Below are 20,624 nucleotides of genomic sequence, written 5' to 3' on the forward strand. Positions count from 1 at the left end.
TCGTCGTCGTCGTCGTCATCATCATTTCCGCAGGAATATTTATGGAATGTCAGGCGAAAATACATGGGTTCGAATCTAGATGTAGAGGTTGTTAGTTCTGCAGAGTAATCTCGCTATGAAATTGTTTAAGGGGTTAGGTACAGCTTACAGCAGTACAATTTTGGAAATATTCAACTTTTTTTCCTCCATTATTGTATCTTGTACAATAATGAAAATTAGTATGTGTAAAACACTGTCCTTCTCCTATATGAAAAAAATATTTTTACGATTTAAAAAAAATTATTTATATGTATGTATATATATATATATATATATATATATATATTTTTTTTTTTCAAAATTCATAATGGTGGCAGTTCACTGTGCAGTGATGAAGCATTTCCCTCATAACTCAAAAACTATCCAACATTCTGTGATGAAATTTTTTGTGTGTATTTATGCATGTCATATCTACATTATGATGCAAAATCACTTCTCTAACTTTGATAGATTGTCTGATAAAAAATAAATTCATTAAAAAAATTATCAAATATCAGTATTTTCTTCTAATACAAAATTAAAAAATATTTATTAAGGAATGTAGTTGAAAGAGCATGATATCGTAAACATGAGTTTCAGCAATAAAATAAAAGAGAGAGAACATGAAAAAGTTAACAAGTTTATGAGTTACGAGGGAAACACATCATCACTGCACAGTGAAGTATCACCATTATGAATTTTGAAAAAAAAAATATATATATATAAATGATTATTTTTAAATCGTAAAAATATTTTTTTCATATAGCAGAAGGACTGTGTTTTACACATACCAATTTTCATTATTGTACAAGATACAGTAATGGAGGGAAAAAAATGTTGAATATTTCCAAAAATTTTACTGCTGTAAGCTGTACGTAAGCCTTTAAATATGTATAAAATATGACTTTTTATAATTGCAAAATTTGATAATAGTAATGCAATTTGAGTCCCAATTAATAATCTTAATAATATATAATTTAAAGATGGTCCTGTATTATCTAATAATATTAATAATAAATGTCAAGCAATTATATTGGCTGTTTATGAAAATCATTAAAGTGCCCTTCTGCCACCTGGCCTCGAAAAATAGTACCCTGTCACCGCCAAGCCTGAAGTACACCCCTGGTTATTTTACGCAAGTTAGCAACACATTCTTTCTGTAATAAGACGTAAATTTCTCCTCCAATTTCATACTTTATTAATTTGAGTTATTGACTCATTTTTAGCATGCATTAAACCCTCTCTTGCAGGTGGAAGTAACAAGTGTTCAAAAGGTTCAGGGAACAACCACAACAAAAATCAACAGCAGCATCAGCAGCAACAGCAACAACAGCAGCAACAGTCGTCTCATTCGCACCACTTGTGCAACCCCTGCGTACAAGCCAGCAATCAGGATAGTTCTAGTCTGGAGGCTTACGACTTAGCCAGTCCGTGCTGTGATCCGCACTGTGTTCCGTCTGCGAGGAGAAGATCGCGTCACCACAAAGAACATCGGAATGGTCATAAAAACAGCTCGAAAAATCAATCCGAATCTAAAGGTAATTGCACCTATTTATTTTGCAACTCACATGTGTTCATTTGCTGGTTGGTAAATTTTGTGCACTTACATTTATTTCATGCCCACAGATATTAGTTTTAAAATAGCATGGGTAAAAGTAACAGGGGATTCACAGAATCCCGGTGATTGCATAAATACATTGTTTTATTTTTTTGTGTTTTTTTTTAATTTTTTTATTATTATTATTTTTTTTTAGTTGTATGGTTTTTATTGTTCAGTATTTTTTATAGTATTGATTTTTTGTTATTAATAACTTCCTTGACTGTATCCGGTTATATGCAGATAATGCTAGTTGCTTATTAGTTAACACATGCTTTGGCATGTGCAGCATCTGGCTTAGACTTTTGAACTTCATGCTACACTAACAATGTTACATTAGTGACAAACTGCAGTCTCTAATTGCGATTACCTTTATCGCGATTATCGAAAATTTGCATACCGGTACAGACTAGGATTAGCGATAAACAGACAGATGGGTAACAAATATATGGGTACCAGACACTTGAATGAAGCTTTTTCGGTAATTGGTATCTTTGGGTCATGGCATATTGGTAATGACTTTTTGGGTAATTATGGCATATTGGTACCTACTTCGGTCTTCCTCTTCACTACCACTCTCAGCCGTACTCACACTGACCTTCAGTTTGTAGGTAAGTGCCCTTAAATAAACATCCAACTGTCCTCTGGTCTCGTAGTCCTGGTATCTTCCCACAATGGACACGATTTGCTTCCTGTTCTTGATGTATGTTTTGTTCAGGAGAATCCTTACATTTCTTTGCAAATAGTTTTTTCCGTTGCTAAGAAATGGTTTTACTTCTATTCAGAAATTTTATTGCAATTTACTAATTGTTTTTCCCGTTGCTAGGAAATATAATTTAAATAAAATTTATTTCATACGCAATGGCCAAGAAACATGACTGAAACAAAGCAGTGACAAAAATGATAAAGTGACCGAAATGCTGTATCAAAAATTTCGTGGTACAGAAATGGCCTATTACCAAAAATGAAAAGTGACCCAAAAAGATGGATCAAAACAGCCTGAAACGCACACTAGATCGCTCTTGATCATGTCTGGTCAACAACTGAGTTACCATAGGGTAAAGAGTTTCCTCAATGTTCATGATTTCGATGTTTGTTTCCTTCTGGACAAAAGCTGAAATTCATACTTTCTTTCGATGTTTTTATTTTTATTTATTTACTTATTTTATTTATTTATTTATTTACTCATTTACGTATTTACTCATTTTACTTATTTATTATTTATTTACTCCTTTATTTATGTTTTTACTTATTTATTTATTTATTTATTCATTCATTTACTCATTTATTTATATATATATATATATATATATATTTATTTAGTCATTTACTCATTTATTTATGTATTTATGTATTTATTTATTTACTTATTTATTTGTTTATTTACTCATTTATTCAGTTAATCATTTATATATGTATTTATTTATTTATTTATTTACCCATTTATTTATATATGTATTTATTCATTTAGTCATTTACTCATTTATTTATGTATGTATGTATGTATTTACTTATTATTTATTTATTTATTTATTTATTTACGGGTATTTATTTATTTACTCATTTATTTATGCATGTATTTATTTATTTACTCATTTATTCATTTATTTATATATGTATTTATTTATTTAGTCATTTACTCATTTATTTATGTATGTATGTATGTATTTACTTATTATTTATTTATTTATTTATTTATTTATTTATTTACCGTAAAGTGGGGTGACTTTGAACGCTGAGGTGACTTTGAACAGTAATTTAGCGCCTTTCTAAATTAAATGCTGTACCCAATTGCGAAAAAACTGTTTAAGTTGTCAATAAATTAGTTCAGTTTTATCGCAATTGCGTACAGCATTTAATTTAGAAAGGCGCTAAATTACTGTTCAATGTCACCTCGGCGTTCAAAGTCACCCCACTTTACGGTATTTATTTATTTACTCATTTATTTATGCATGTATTTATTTATTTACTCATTTATTCATTTATTTATATATGTATTTATTTATTTAGTCATTTACTCATTTATTTATGTATGTATTTATTTATTTGTTTATTTATTTATTTGTTTATTTATTTATTCATTCATTCATTGATTTATTCATTCATACATTTATTCATTTATTGATTTACTCATTTGTTGATTTACTTATTCATTGATTCGTTCGTTTATTATTTTAGTTCGTTATAGGAATTTATTTGTTAAAATTTGTTAGAGATTTTATAGACTGTATGTTTTTCTACGTCCAGGACACAAGGACTTAACATTCCCATAGGAAACCTGTGTATAAAAACAGTGGAGAAATAACTTAATCAGTGGGCCATGTTTAGAAACTAGCAGACTTTGATAATTTGTAAAATAGGAGAAACGGGCTTTGACTTTTCAACCATAAAATAAATATGATGTTCTAGTATTGTGCCAAAAAACAGATGTATTCGCGTCAAAATAAAGACAAAGAAAAGTATAAACTGAACAGAGACATTACTAGGGATCTTTTCGTTACTGGTATTGTTTTCAGATTCTGAGTATTTTAAGTAGCTGATTTGAAGAGGAAGAATGTAGCTATGTCAGGGAAAAAATGCAGCAGACCGCAACTTTCGCTGCCAGTAAATCGGAACTCTCTGAAAATTGTAATATTTGGCTTTGTTATAAGTACTTCCATTTACATCGTTAACTTCCACTCAAAACAATGTTATCAATATCCCTGTGAACAGACTGTTAATGCTTGTTAATTCGCTGTGCAGGCTGGAAGGAGAAGGGTGGTCGGGCATCGTCGCAGCCTTCGCATCCAGCACCTTCCAACATGGCCGCACCGCAGCCCCAACCCCCGCAGCCGAGGGCGCATCGCTACTTCAACTTCGGAACTGGCCTCGTCAGCCAGTGCAGCCTGCACTCCTGCACGTCAAGCGAACTGAGCTGCACGATGCCAGGAGGTGCAGGAGGCGAAAGCAGTGCAGCTTCCTATACCACTTCCCTCAGTACAGATACTTTATACTGGGACCCACCCTGCGAGGTACTGGTCAGATGCAATGAAACTCCTCTGCAAGGACATTCTTACCACAGTCTACTATATACAGTCGCGAAGCTCAATATGTACTAAAAATGCAAACATGGGTAGTTGCCCACCACTAGGATCGCTACTATCGCCTCATCATCGCAGATTTCTCTCCTAGTAGACGACAAAATATGTTACACTTTCGTTGTGTTCTTTTGGAAATATTAACACCTTCCTTCCATTATTGAAATATTAAATGCATAAAGTTAATTTATTATTTTAATGAACTATATTTAATTCCACCATAAACTCGAAGATACCTGCAAGAAATAGGTTAATATTATTTTTGTTTGTGCAAAACGAACTGAAATTTACTCTAATCGCTTCACTCATTCAAGATTATAGCGCTAATTAACTATGAAACCAATAAATATTAATTTGCATTTCCCTTTACAACAATAATAATGGAAATATGAATTAATGGAGTAACTTACGTGTACTGGTACTTGTTGTGTAGTCTTACGTAGGTAACAAAGTGGGATGAGGTTAAGCAATAATAATCACACCAGAATTGGAAATAAAACGTGATCAATAAATTTTATTGTAACAGACTTTTTCTACGTCTCTAGTAAAGTAACAAATAAAAATAACAATAAAATTAACAGCTATAATTAAAAACTTCCTTTGAAAAAATAAAGTAGGCCTAAGCAATAATAATCCCACCAGAATTGAAAATAAAACGTTATCCAGAATTGAAAATAAAACGTGATCAATAAATTTCATTAAAACAAACCTAATTTTTCTACGTCTCTAGTAAAATATTATTATTCCAATTATTGTATTTTAGCCATTAACATTTTCAGCACAACCAATAACGAACATTTCACAAGCATCAATGTGAAATACGCAACGAGCTAGCACTCGATGGAAATACGACACAGTCCAAAGTCGACCGTGGACAGTCTATTGTTTCTAGTTGCTAACTGCTTGGAGCGCTTTATCACGAGATTTGCAAAAAAATCACCTCAAGCTTCGCGACTGTATATAGTAGACTGTGTTCTTACTGTACTAACTTCCAAGCAGTGTCCACATCATTCCATTGCTATGGAGTATCTTGCTGTACTTGTAATTATACTTGTTTCTTCTGCAATGTTTGCTCCTGTAAACACCTGCCAAGATTATCTAAATGTTCCTGTCCAGGTTGACGTGTATTACTCTAACATTGTTAAAACTTTCCATCCTTTTCTTTAATTTATAATTTAATAACATAGGGTGGGTTGGAGTAATTTGGATATAGTGGAGTAATTTGGATTTAAGTTATAATTTAATGAATGAAACTTTACTTACTCTTCAAATACATGCCAATTTAATATATACAGTAAAACCCTGATTATCCGTCACCCTGTTAACTGATTGGTGGATTATCCAACTGTCTTTCTCTCTCGCAGAAAAAATATGAAGTACTGTATATTATATTAGTACGATTTTTTTTTCTACAGAGTGTTTTTTTTTTTACGAACCTTTACCCTTACGCATTATGGTCTACTCTTTGAGTGACCGTACTGTTTAACTTCCATGCAAAATGTCTTCTACAAATGTCGAAAGAAAACATGTTGTATTACGGAAAAAAGTGCAAGTAACTGAGTGGTTTGGGAAAAGAGAAAATGTGGTTCATCTCACATCACAATACGAGATAGGAATTACAACTGTACGCGATTTAGGCTAATGAAAAATAAAATATAAACTGTATAAAATTTGTAAATCTACTACATGAGACCTCTACTATTCCTATCTTTCCACAGGCATTCGTCATAAGGAGTTTCCTTGGTCATTAAAAACCCGTCGTTGAAAACCAGACTTAAGTACAATAAATAAATAATGTTTTAATAACTGACTTATTAGAAAATCAAACATGAATGGTAAAAAAAAAAGACTTAAATTAGTGAACTTCTGATCCAATATTTAATGTATTAAAAGAAAAGACCATGGAGGAAATTTTAAAAATATTATGTACTTAGTTAATGAAAACTTTTTATGGTATGGATTATCCGATTTTTCGATTAACCGTTCACTCCATCCCCTTCATTACCACGGAAAATAGACATTCTACTGTAGTGTCTATTTCACAATTGTCAAACAAAATTTGATAACTCAATCCCAAGGGAAAAAATGGCACTCTCTGCATCAAAATCCACAGTTAATTCCCGATTTACCACGAAAATCGTCTGTAGCTGCATTTAGATTGGCAACAGGCCATGATTGTTTGGCCAAACACCTGCATAGAATTGGAATATATCAGTCCCCTAACTGCCCATTGTGCAACTCAAACCAAGAAATGGATTCGGAACATCTCAAAATCTGTGCTTCAGTTGCTAGTCATGATAATATCTTTGAAAAATATTGGAGTGCAAGAGGTCAAATGACTTTATTGTCAAACGCCTGGCATTAGAAAACAACAACAACAATTGTCTATCATGTAGTGTTAACAATTTTTGTTGATCACACTGATACTGCCTGGTAAAGTAACTGTTTTATTTATCAGTGTATGAAACCTGGAGAGACAAAAGGTTATATTCTAGATCCGACCATCAGATTCGAGACGCATCAGAATCAACCCAAGGAGGTTAATCTAGAGAAAAGAGCAATTTATAAACCAACTATCCCTTTTAGGAAGTTAAGGCCATTGGTTTCAACAGAAACTCTCAGACAGGTATATTTTGCACTGTTTGAATCTCACATTAACTATGGAATTCATATATGGGGAAGTGCAACAGGAGTCAATAGCATCTTATTATTACAAAAACGAGCACTGAGGGTAATATTCAATAAAAATACCAAGGAATCATGTAGACCACTATTTCCAGAGTTAAAGGTAATGACAGTTTACAATCTATTCATTTACAGAACCTTGATATTCCTCAGATCCAACATAGATCTTTATCAGACTAGATCAGATATACATTCCTTCAACACTAGAAATAAAGATAAATTAGATTACACAAGGTGCAGATTGAGTGTGAGCTCAAATACCTGCTTTTTTAATGGCATAAATATATTTAATAAGTTACCATTGGAGGCGAGAAAGTTACCAATAAATAGGTTTAAGTCCTGCATACATAGATGGTTGCTGAACAGACCTTTTTATTCAGTGAATGAATTCATGGAGTGTGATGTAAATATTGTATTTTAGAAATGTAACCCTTTCTTTATATTTTAATTTGTCTCTTTGTATTTTAATTATACCTTTTGTCCTTATATAAATGTGTTAACCTACAGCATACTCTGTTTATCTCTCAGTGTTTGTTTATTTGACTATGTATGTTTATTTGCTTATAATTATTTGTCTATATTTATTTGTGCTAAGTTTGTTTATGCATGTGTGAGTGTATGTGTGCGTGTGTGTGTGTGTATTATCGAACCTGACGATGTCATATCCAGGCCTTGTACACTGGTTTCTGACAAATAAATATTATTATTATTATTATTATTATTATTATTATTATTATTATTATTATTATTATTATTATTATTATTATTATTATTATTATTATTATTACAAAACATCATATAAACTCAGGGATATAGAAGTCACCGGATTAATGATGGGCACTAGAGGGACCATAACAAAACAATTCGTGTCATTCTGTCATGAATTTGGAGTCCCAACAACAACAATTAAGAAAATTTCTATGATGGCTTTGAAGGATTCTCTGCAGATCTACTTCAATTCAAATTACAGTTGAATTTTTCATTCTATTTTTTTAACTGTTTTTTGCAAATTTTAATTATTGTGAAATATTATCTACCGGTACTGTAAATTTCAGTTTATTGTAAACAACTTCTTGTAAGACATTTTTAATGTCATATCTTAAATGTTAGCCTATTGTTTAAGATTCTTTGTCTTTGGCAACCTCACCAAGTTGAGGAAGATTAAAAATTATTATGCACATCACATTCAAAGCAATATTGTTGGGAAATTAGTGAACATACAGTAACCAAATTCATGCATGTATACATTGCACATGTTTAGAACATGTTTAAAAAATGTAGTAATACGTCATTAACAGTTTATTAGTAAATTACAATTTACAAATGTTGGGTAATTTGAGTATAATTATTTATAGGTTAATTGGTAACTAAGCTAATTTTCGTTCCAAATCATGCAACTTACACAAATTATGGATTGGTGAAAGAAATAAATACTCAGTGTTTTTTGTCCCTGATTTTAATGTGAGATGTAGTGGCTGAAATTTTTTTATCTTGTTTAGCTAAGCAAAATGTCTTATTAAATATCTCTGTCTTACTTATTTTGGTTGGTCAGTAGAGATCCATCAGTGAAAATAATGGCGTCATTTTTTTTTTTCTGGAATCTACTATGAATAGTTTTTAATGCTAGCAATTCTAGGACATCTTTTTAAGTACCGGTATCCCTTTTCTTAGTACAGTGTATCTTCAACCAGATCCACATAATATTCTATTCTTCATTGTTCTATACACACTTTTAACACTGATATAATCACTGATTACATTTGTAACTTCTGTACTGTGTTAATATGAGAAATTTACCTGGCTGACTAGTTTCGAAGTGATATTCTTGATTGTCCAAAGCCTAGTGAAGGTTCTGCGCTATCTTCTGGTTTCCTGTTGTGGTGGGATGTGTTCATGATTGAACAGGAAAGCAGGAAATATTATGGGACCTTCACTAGGCTTTGGACAATGAAGAATATCACTTCCAAACTAGTCAGCCAGATAAATTTCTCATATTATCACAGTAAATAAGTTACAAAGTTGATCAGTGAGTGTTCTATATCTTTTGCTTGTTTAGGATTAGTTTTATGAAGTCGATTGTTTTTACTTGGGAGATTTATCTTTTTCTTAATTTTATGTACTTTAAAGAGAAAACTTCCCAAAGATTTAAAGTTAATTATGAAGTTTCTTTGCTCCCAATTGCTAAATGAAAATCTGATCAATGTTTCGTATTGAATAATAGCATCCTTTTCTAGTTCGAATTCAGTAGGAGACTGGTGAACTACGGTATTAGTTGCTTTGTAGGTATTGGAGTAGATTTGATGGCTCCTGAAATTTAATTGGAGACTTTGATTTTCTAATCGTTTTATCTTTTTAAGATTTTATTAAAACTTCACCGCAGTATGCAATGACTGGTTTTGTATATAGTAATAAGAGTAAGACAAATGAGTATTCATCTGTCCCAGTAGATAAGCTTTGCTGCAACGAGAGTTCGTCAGACATTCCTTGTATCAACATCTCACACAGTTTGTTTCACTCATACTTCATAAAATAGCCTTTTACCTTATATGTGCAGCTTATACTAAGCTATTCACTTATTCTAGGGGACAGTTGCTACTCGGAACCCTTCCACAAAGTCGAGCAGCAAACAAGGGACTTCCAGCTCGTATCATCAGCAGCATCAATACCCTTCCACATCACAGCAGCCAGGCTCTTTCTCGGGCTACAATCCTGCTAAACCTGCCAAGTCTTGGGACAACCTGACTACCAAAGCATTCGGAGGCTATGGGTTTGGATATGGGTATCTAGACACAACGTCTGTGAAGGGAGGAGCCCCTGGGAAAGGAGGGCATAGTAGAACTCACAGCACTAAGGTAACGTCAGCTGAAATGCTGTCTGACCCTCTGTTTAATATCTATTCATTTTCAGATTAATTTGAACAGCTGATTAATTAACTGGTTTGCTATCCCGCAGAAATAGTTTGTACGATTTAAATAAGTCTTTTACAATCATACGAGAATAAGAATGGTTATTTATTTAACCACATTTTTTTTTTAAATTTTGTGTAATATATTTTTGTTATTGTAATATGTGAACATGAATATATCAATAATGAAAATGCATTACAATATTATGAACATCCTATTGAAAGTCAACATTTCTCAATTCGGCTATGATGCAAATATAATACTAGTCTTCTCACTCAATCATTTACTCACCATCATTATTCTCATTCCACACACATCCAATCACACATCACTCCCACTCATACTCATTATGGTGACAATAATGTTTTGAGCCAAAAAAGGTACATAACCTCCGGATTTGACTTAGCAACCATAAATGATGTTCTCTTGTTTTACAAATTGTCAAAGCCTACTAATTTCTAAATATGGCTCACTGAATAAATTACAGTATTTCTTCATTGCTTTATACATAGGTTATGGCAGTGTTGAATCCCCATACCCTATACCTAGAAAAACCAGGGTGACCAGACATCCCGATTTTACCGGGACAGTCTGTTTTGGATACTTTGTCCCAGTGTCTCGAAAAACTTTCTCGGGATGCAAAAATGCTTCATTTTTTTAATTGATCAATCGTTCATTATAAGAGAAGTTGGGTTTGCGCCGAATTTACACATATACCAATCTTATTCCGAAAAGCTAACGCCATTTTGATTTGTAAGACCAAAATCGAGTTAAAATAATCACATTTCTACCTAAATACAGTATGTTGGTCGTCCTTTTCCAGAATTGTAGATAGTTTCTGATTTGATCATTTGGTGCTTTTTCTTGGTAGTATATGATTCTTATTCATAGTATATTTGTGAGTATAATAACTGTGAGTATTCATTAATATGCCAAAAAGAAATTGTTTACTGAATGATAAACTTCAACAAAATCTTTCGTACATTCCAAAATTAAAGTGAGAAGACAGAATACAATGTACATTGTGTAACTCAACATTTTCAATATCACACAATGGGAGAGCAGACATCAATGATCACATTAACAAAATGAAGAATAAAAACACAACTTTACCACATCTCCTAATAAAATTACGTCTTTTTTCAATACAGCGGTCACTGGAAAAGAAGGATTAAAATTTGCATCAGAAGAAGAACACCATGAAACATAACTGCAGTTTTCCGTTCAATGAACTGCACTTCTTCCATTGTTAGGAAGTTTTTAATAGAAACAGCTTTACTTGCGGTCGCACTAAATGTAAGAAGATATTAGTGAGTAGTCCATTTTGCAATGAAAGCCACTGTGAAGGAACTAGAAGCAGTTAAGTTCATCTCTGTAATGATTGATTCCTCCAGTCACAAAAATTTCAAAATGTTAATGTTCTTGTCCTTGTGGGTATTCTTCTTCTGAAATAGAAATTTTAGTAGGGATAATTGAACTTAGTTTGTATGACTAATTTGGCAATTTATAGTCCCGTCGCTCTAATTTCTGGCAGTCAATCGCGTTGCAGGTCAGCTACATCTAAACGTGTGCGTCTTGTGATTCGCTGATAAAGACGTTATTCATTTGTTAAGGCTCGATAAATACTTAATATAATCGCTCGCCATTTTGGCTCTTTCGTTGGCGTTCGCAGAAAGCACACGAAGACGTTATTTGCCGCTCAATTATTTGCTGAATTACAGTGTGTTTGATTTATTATCATAGGAGCTACGACATGATAATGTTTAACGGTGTGGCAAATAGATTCCTCGTATGGTAGCTCGGCAACGAAAGAACAAAAATTGCGAACGATACTACCTACCTAGACTTTATAGAGCCTTCACTTCCTAAGACGTAAGCAAAGGGGAGGAGTCACGCCGGGAATAACAGCGTCGCGACTATAGTATCTCATAAGCATGTTCCGGTTTTTTATTTTCAAAATCTGGTTACCCTGAGATAAACCCACGATATATTCAACCTGTGTACCCGCTCCCTCACTGAGATACATATTCATGTTGTCCACCCACTCATCAGATCATCCAATTGACCTACATTTATATGTTTTATCAATAAACGACACAATATGTATCTTTAAGTTCTCCATTTTAATACGAAACAAAATGATCTTGATATGCTATTTTATTTACTATTTCTATAATGAGAAAAAATTGTTCAGAACAAGTGAAAGTAATGTCCTTCAGAACGAACTAGCTCAAATGGGTTTGTAACACAATTCGACTTATCTGTCGGCAGGAAAGGCTGGGATGTTGTTCGTCTTTTTTGGATGAGAGTGAAGCATCAGAGGCAGTCATTATCAGTGATGTATCAGATTCCAGATATAATCTAACTGGATCACCATATGGTATGACAGGTTCTGGTCAGTTCATTGCCAGAAGTTCTGCATTGTACAGAATGTGTATTTCGTTTGATCCATAAGATGGTGTTTCCCAAACTGCATTCTTTATTGTAATGGTATTACAAGATTCAACTATTGAAAACATTCTGATATCACATTATATATATTCAAGATCACAGTCGTGGCCAGTATTTTGTAAAATTCAAATTTTTGTCTCGGATCAAACTTAAACTATTTTTAATTAGAATGTTGGAAGTCTTGGTAACTGCTAACAATATGGCTTGATTTAATATACAGGGTGGACCACTCAAATGTACCTAATTTCAATTGTATGTGACTGGTAAATGGTTGAAGATAGAAACCTACAGTAACGTTTATATGAAAGGAAAACTCAACAAGTTTCGATATGCACATCACCATATCTCTACGTGAGCTCCAGCTGTCACTGTGACGATATCGAGGCGATGAACGATTTCTTGCCAAGCACGTTGGAGCATGTCTTCTGGAATGCTCTCAATAGCCTCTATGATGCACTCCCGAAGATCACGAAGGTCTCTGACTGGGGTGGCGTACACTTTATCTTTGACGTAGCCCCAGAGAAAGAAATCGAGCTGTGTTAAATCCGGAAATCTCAGGGGCCAAGCGATCGGTCCTCCCCTACCAATCCAACGGCCAGGAAACACGTTGTCTAAAGTCGTATGAACGTCACTGAACCAGTGTGGAGGAGCGCCATCTTGCTAGAAATGGATGTTAGGCTGCACAGAATCCGGATGTCTTTGTGAGGCACCACTCACCGTACGATGCCCACTGACAGTGGACAATTCGTTCCAATGTTGAGTTTGGTACTTGAAGTTCCCGTGAAGCTCTTCTTAATGACTTCCGTGGGCTTCGCTCATATGTGACTTGAAAATTTGCAACCATTTCGTCGGATGTTCTACGACCACCACCATGCTTCTTCAACACCGATCCTGTAGCTAAAAATGTATTGTGCCACTTCTTAATGCTTTTAGCAGTTGCAGCATCATGGTTAAACACTCGCCAATACTCCCATTGAACTCTAACAATTGATTTAAACTCCGCATACCACAACACAGCTTGCTCTTTATCTGCGGTGTCGCCATTTAACAATCGATACAATCTACAAAAAGAAACCATGTCTGCGCACCATCTACCGACAGGATTCGAAACTTGTTGAGTTTTCCTTTGATATAAACGTTACCGTAAGGTTCTATCTTCAACCATTCTCCAGTCACATACAATTGAAATTAGGTACATTTGAACGGTCCACCCTGTATAACTTTTTATAAAACTGTTAGTAAGGTCATATCGAAATCTCCCTTCAAACTTCGCAGATTCTTTACGATTGTTCTCTCCATAATATGGCAGAAGTACATTTTAACTGCTACTGGTACCTTGAGAAAGTTATAGGCCTATACATGTTATACAATTCACTTCATTCATATAGTATATGAGAGTTAAAAAAAAATTAAAACAATAGTTGAATGCAAGAATTCAGTTCATTCATGTGTGTGAGAAAAAAAATAACGAAAATTAGTTCTATTGTCAGCCACTACAGTGGTCCAGTGAGTGCTGGACTCGCAATCCTGTGGACCCAAGTTCGATCTCCGGGTACCTCCGATGTATAATTTGTGTAGGGCAAGCCCTTGGTCCAGGTAACACGGATTTTCTTCAGGAGCTCCAGTTCCCCTTTGGTATTCCAACAAATCTCCACCATCATCATCTCATCTCATCGTGGATGTAGCATAAATCAGCCTCCTTTGGCGCACCCTGGGTAACGACTCTGTCAGTAAATTGGTCTACACAACTGGCTTCATATGGGTGAATGACGAATAATCGAGAACTGGTACGCTCCATTATGAATAAAAAGTTGTATGGTTATTATGAAAATAAAGCCGTAACTTCGATAAGGACTTACTTGACTACAATTGGTACCGGTACATCACATTACTGTAAAGATGCATCTGTTTGGGAAACAGTAATCTCAAGTGTGATATCCCAGTATTCCAGTATAATTGTTTGCCTGTGTAGAATTGATTACTTCATCCAGCCATTGGTTTCCCTAAAAAAAATTGCAATCAATTTCATTGAGTAAAATATAATCGAATAATTGTTGAATGCGTAACAGTATGGAGTGTTTTGGTGTTGAACTAACCGTTATTTACCTGGAAGTATTCCCCAATTAACCTCAGAAAACTTTAAAATACTAAACATATTGCAAGCCAAAAGTATCACACTATATTGTACATGTTTATTGTATTCAGGACCCTTGTGGTCACTCAATTCTTTGAGTTGATGTCTTTAATGTATAAATAAAATAAAAAGTGCGAAACTTTAACCAAATCTCAGGATACTATTGTTATTACAACATTCCCGATAATAATGTCAGCATTCAGGATTGAATCAGTGCATGCTAGGGCTTTCTGGAACAATTATTGTAGAATCTGATACAGCATTGTTATTTACCTCCTATAAGGTGTGTGACATTCCACTCTGAAGCATGTGAGAAAAACTGATGTTCTGATGTTCTCTCCTATTGATACGGGTGTTTGTGTTATTGTTTTCCATGTTTAGACGTCATTTCTGTAGTTGTAACTGGTCCCTGTGTTAAGAATAATTATACCGTCACTATTCGTAACTATAAAACTTAATTTATTTCTATATGCCAACGTACATATAAAGCTCTTGGACAAAGAAAGGAAATATACAGGGATTTTCATAAGTAAGGAATAATGCAAATAAAACTAAAATTAATTCTTTTTTTTTTTTTTTAAATGCTCGAACACATCAAATTTAATATTTCGAAAGGAAAATTTTACAAAAGAGAAACAAAATTTTCAGCCATTATTGTACAGAGTGTGACATCATGGACAACATTTTTAAATGGCAACATATTATTTTTTCATTTTCTCTAAAAAGTTCGTATCTTATTTAGTTATTTATTTAGTTTCATTTGTTTCATAAAAAATGTTTGGTTGCTATGGGAAGTGTTCAATGCATTTTCTCCACAATTTACACAACTACTGAAACAAATGAAATTCTGATTATTTACTAAGGTATTCAAAATGCTCCCGATTTACAGTCTAGCAGTGGCTAAGCTGAAGCGTGAATTCTGGTTGAACATTTTCAATCACTGCTGGTTCTATATCTCTGCATTCTTTCCTGATCCTCATTTTTAACTCTTCCATATTAGCAGGTCTCGTAACAGAGACTCTACATTTAAAAAATCCCCATAAAAAATAAATCAAGTGGGGAGAGATCTGGTGATCTTGCAGGCCATTCTATAAATCCCCTTCTTCCGATCCATCTATTTGGAAAAACATCTCCCAGATATTCTCGGACATGAACAGCATAATGAGGGGAAGCGCCATCTTGGTGATATCAGATTGATCATTAGGAACGTCTGGATTTTCATGATTTGGATACAAGACAGCAAGGATGGTATTAGAACTTAATGAAGGAATTCCAAATAGTGGTCCCCTGTAAGTGTCTCGTCAAAAAAATGACCTAAAATTCTTGTTCCCACAATTCCTGCCCACACATTTACTTTTTGAGGATGTTGTGTGTGCGTTTCTACCATCCACTGATTGTGACTGATGTCACAGATAAAAGTTTTCTTCACACAAAATACGTTAAACAAGCCAACAATGAAACTGTTCCCATAGCAACCAAACGTTTTGTATCAAACAAATGAAACTAAATAAATAACTAAATAAGATATCAACCATTCAGAAAGAAAATGGAAAAATATGTTCCCATTTAAAAATGTTGTCGATGATGTCATACCCTATACAATAATGGCTGAAAATGTTGTTTCTTTTTTGTAAAATTTTCCTTTCAAAATATTAAATTTGACGTGTCCGAGTATTTTTAAAAATTGAGTTAATTTTAGTTTTATTTGCATTAAGTATTCCTTACTTTTGAAAAACCCTGTATACAATTTAGAACATACAGCCTTTTATATCTATGAACATACCTACTCTCTTTTAAATTCCCTGTAAAGTGAATTACTTTTTTTTTATTCTCCATTGTTCTTGAAAAATAGCCCTTAATTGCCACCTTAATGAAATATCGTTTACAGTCGCAGAATTCCAACAAACATAAAGACACACATGCTCACATACATGCGCACACATTCACAAACACAATTATCAGTGATGACATAACGAGTAATAACAATTATAAATTTTGTGGTCTACTTAAAGTCGTGAAGGTCACTGTCCTCTTTCAGTGTGATTTTTGGAAGCTTACCTGTATGTTATCCATATCTAAATTGAATGATATGAATGCTTCACGTGTAAGAAACAATTGATTAAATTTTTCAAAGATAAATGAACTTTGTGTATGGTGTACGAGTACGCATTTCTTTGGTCATACGGAAAATGTAATTAGATAAATGAATGATTTTATGATTTTGTTTGCCATTTTGTTTCAAGATGGCTGATTTTGCTGCCCATCAATAGGGGTCTTCTCAACAACCTGACATAATGTTTTTTTCCATGTCCGCTCAAGAAATGCTTCAAGTATTGTTTGGATGGGCAAATGGACAAGTGCAGTTGATAATTGATATAGATAAGTACTGTTCTTGAGTTCTGCCTGTATGAAAATAGCATAGATGCGATGTTGTAATTATAACACTGTTATAATTACCTAACATACTGTGACTAGCAGTGCTGTTTGATACAAAATACTCTTTTAACTCTTCTAGCAGAACTAATATACTCACATTTCCATTAACTTGTCCAGCATGATTTATACTTTTGCAAGCTTCTGATACATCTGACAATGAAATGCCCTTTCTTTGAAGGGCGAGTGCTGAAGTTCACCAATAATCCTTCAGCACCATTAACGCTAATCTGTCTTCATTAATCACATGAAAGAGCTAGATTCTTCTATAAAAATAAATAAAGCAGTGTCAATTTATTAAAATTAATCCGCTACACATCACTAAAATTTTTTCACTGTGGCATGAAATTGGATGTTATCAGCAGTTGATAATAGGTTTGTTCATACAGGAGTTTTCTATAGTTTGCAACTATCATGAACATGCGTGGGCAACTCGTACTCTCGAAGTGTGAACACAACCTCAGTGCAGGTAGAACGGACTCTGTACTGTAGTGTGTGTAGCCTATACAAGTTTGCTCGCGTCTGCAGTAAGTGGCGGCTCGTTTTAAGTGAAAAACAATATAATCCCCAGATCATTTCCCTTTAGTGATGAGTCGAAAGAGAAAGATTTTTTATTGAGAAAGGAAGTAAAGCTTGTATTATGTTCTATTAACTTTCTTACGAATGACATTTTATGTTACAAATAAACACAGTGAAGGTTTAGTAAAGAAATGTTGTCTAGATCTGCTTTAGAATAGCTAAAGGTAAAAATGGGATATCAACAAGGTGAGACTGATATCAAATATCGTTAGCATGTTGTGCGTGCGAGTTACAGAATTGCACGACATATGATCGACTAGCTATGGATAAATTTGAAATGTGGCGGTATCATGTAGAACATAGACAACTTCACTTTCTTTGACTGTAAACTAACTTGAAGAATGATAAGAAAATGTTCTTATCAAATATAAGACCCTACTTCAAGACCTACAGCAGAATTCACTGGTAAGTTTGGAGAAACAGTGACAATTGATAAGAAATTGAGATTTTTCTGAAATCCTTTTGGCTTACAGCCGATAGAAGATCCTGAAAGTTTATACCTTGGAATTGATAAATCTACAGACCAGCACGCCACTCAGATTCCAGCAAAATCAGGAATCGAACTGTTTGTAATGCTGCCTAAGTCAGAATTTCCAAATATACTCTTTGTCTTTGCTGCCATATATACTGTATGTACTTGAGTCAGAGTTTAATACAAGAAAGAAGTGTAAAAGCTCTCAATGTACAGAAAGAGCATAGAAGTAAGTTTATTTCATCTGCCGTGACATGTGAAAAATACTTCCTTGAATTTGTGATTGCGAATATAGACTATTACATTTCTGAGAACAGAGGAATACTTCTTAATGTATAAATACTTGTAAATTCTCGCGTTCTACGTTTCAAATAAGACATATAATAATAAATATTAACAAATAGTATAATAATAAATAAGTGTTGCAACTATGTTTGTTGTCTCTTGAAAAGGTGTATTCAGATTTAGGTAGAGTCTGTCTAAAATTACTATAATTATTGTACCAGCGTCATTCTGAAATTCAAATCATGGAGTAGATATCACGATCACCTGCATGAGCCGCCAGAGTGCACCGTAGCAGTGAACTGCTTTTGCAGCGAAACTACAAACAAGTTGTAACTGCTGCGGCTGGCTCCGTCTGTCTTTCTATCTTTCAAGATTTTTTAGCACTTTGTGAGCACGAGTTGCCCATCCATGATCATGAACATGCACACATTGACTTTTCTGCTCGTAAATTCCAAGTGCGCATGCTGTACAAACTGTTGAAAACTTCTGTATGAACAAATCTATTATTGAAATTCTTTGAATTGTAATAAATTCAGGCATTTTAATGTACTGGTAATGCATTTATGAATATTTTAGACAACATTATCCTGAAACCGACATTTTTGATTATGATAGATTATGAAAAATATGAATAACGTTTTGTGAGGGGAAAAAGCAAAAAGTGGCGAAGAGATTGAAAGATCAGAGATCATACTAAAATTACAAAATCCGAAATTCTTCATGAATGATTATGCATCTTAGCATTCTAGAATTTAGTTAGCCTACTGCAATCTCTCTAAACATTTTTCTTTATTATTTATATGAAGTAGGACAAATTGTACACCAAACACTAGATAGTAATAACAGAAACAGGAATATTTGAGCCATTCACAAATTTACCTTTTCAGTGTTTAATTTAATATAATTGCAGAAGGCTATGACAAAGATGGCATGTATGGTATGGGTAATATTGGTCAAATAGTAGCCTATTACTTTAAAATTGTCTTTAATAATTTTTATTTAATTTAATTTATATAAATAAATAGTTATGAATGACTGTACACGAAGTTATGAAAAACTATTTTCGTTTTCAAAACTTTTCATTTAGCTTTACATGAAACTTAATGAATCCATCATTTCAGTAGAATTTTGTAGTGGATCATTTGCTAGCTGAATTTGTTTTATGTAAATATGCATGTTAAAAATAAATATTAAAACTGTGTAGCAAATATGTACTGTAATTAATTCAGTAATTTAATTCTACTTTTGTTACTACATGTATAAAGTAGTAAAATATTGTAATATTACATAAGATAGATAAAAGATACCGAAACTAAGAGAATGCTAGTTTTAATCATAATTGATGAATAAAAAATTGTTTATATTATTTTTCCTACCTGCATGCCAGTTTGTCTGCATTTAATCCTGCTAGGTAATCTAAAACAGTTAATTTTTAATCCTTCCGGCTTGAAATTTGACTTTATTTTAACAATATTTTATAATTAAAATGTTTTAATTTTATTCATGCAATAAAGGTATTTTAGTCGAAATTCGTAGACAAATTTGGTACAAAATGGTGACATATAATCTATGTCAAATTCTTAGATAAAATTGACACAAAATGGTGAAACTTTTATGTTGGCCACAGACATTATGTCTGTGTTTCGAATTTGCTCCAAATTTCTGCTTTGTTGGTAAAAGCTGTTTATGATACTTCATGCTCGGGATAATCCCTACATTTTCCTGTTGTTCAGTTCAAGAAAGTAGATTACATATTTTCATTTTATATTTTGTATGAAGTTCATTGAACAATAATTGTATTATTATAACAAAAACATTTTGGGAGAGATTTCTGTTTGCGATTCCTGACAATTGGCCACAGAAAATTGGTAATAGGGACAATTCGCCACAGATAGACAATTTGCCACAAATAGACAATTTACCACACCGTCTATTATAAAAAAATGGGACCGTAACAATTTATTTAAATGTGAATTAGTGGCAAATA

At 33.3% G+C, this 20,624-nt stretch overlaps 1 protein-coding gene across 7 annotated transcripts in view; it reads left to right on the forward strand.

Annotated features, from left to right (window-relative positions):
* Positions 1-20,624, forward strand: part of ssp6 (short spindle 6) — a 321,247-nt gene that overhangs the window by 275,914 nt on the left and 24,709 nt on the right. For 2 of the 7 annotated variants that reach the window (XM_069849097.1, XM_069849101.1), the window contains 3 exons: positions 1,269-1,556; positions 4,358-4,626; positions 9,960-10,229. In XM_069849097.1, coding sequence (XP_069705198.1) covers positions 1,269-1,556; positions 4,358-4,626; positions 9,960-10,229 — 827 coding nt within the window. Of the gene's footprint in view, positions 1-1,268; positions 1,557-4,357; positions 4,627-9,959; positions 10,230-12,554; positions 12,679-17,111; positions 17,250-20,624 lie in introns of those variants that run through there. The other 5 variants (XM_069849102.1, XR_011336609.1, XM_069849099.1 and 2 more) reach the window with 5 other exon arrangements.

The sequence above is a fragment of the Periplaneta americana genome, chromosome 16, assembly GCF_040183065.1.
Source record: "Periplaneta americana isolate PAMFEO1 chromosome 16, P.americana_PAMFEO1_priV1, whole genome shotgun sequence".
In the NCBI taxonomy this organism is placed as follows: Eukaryota; Metazoa; Arthropoda; class Insecta; order Blattodea; family Blattidae; genus Periplaneta; species Periplaneta americana.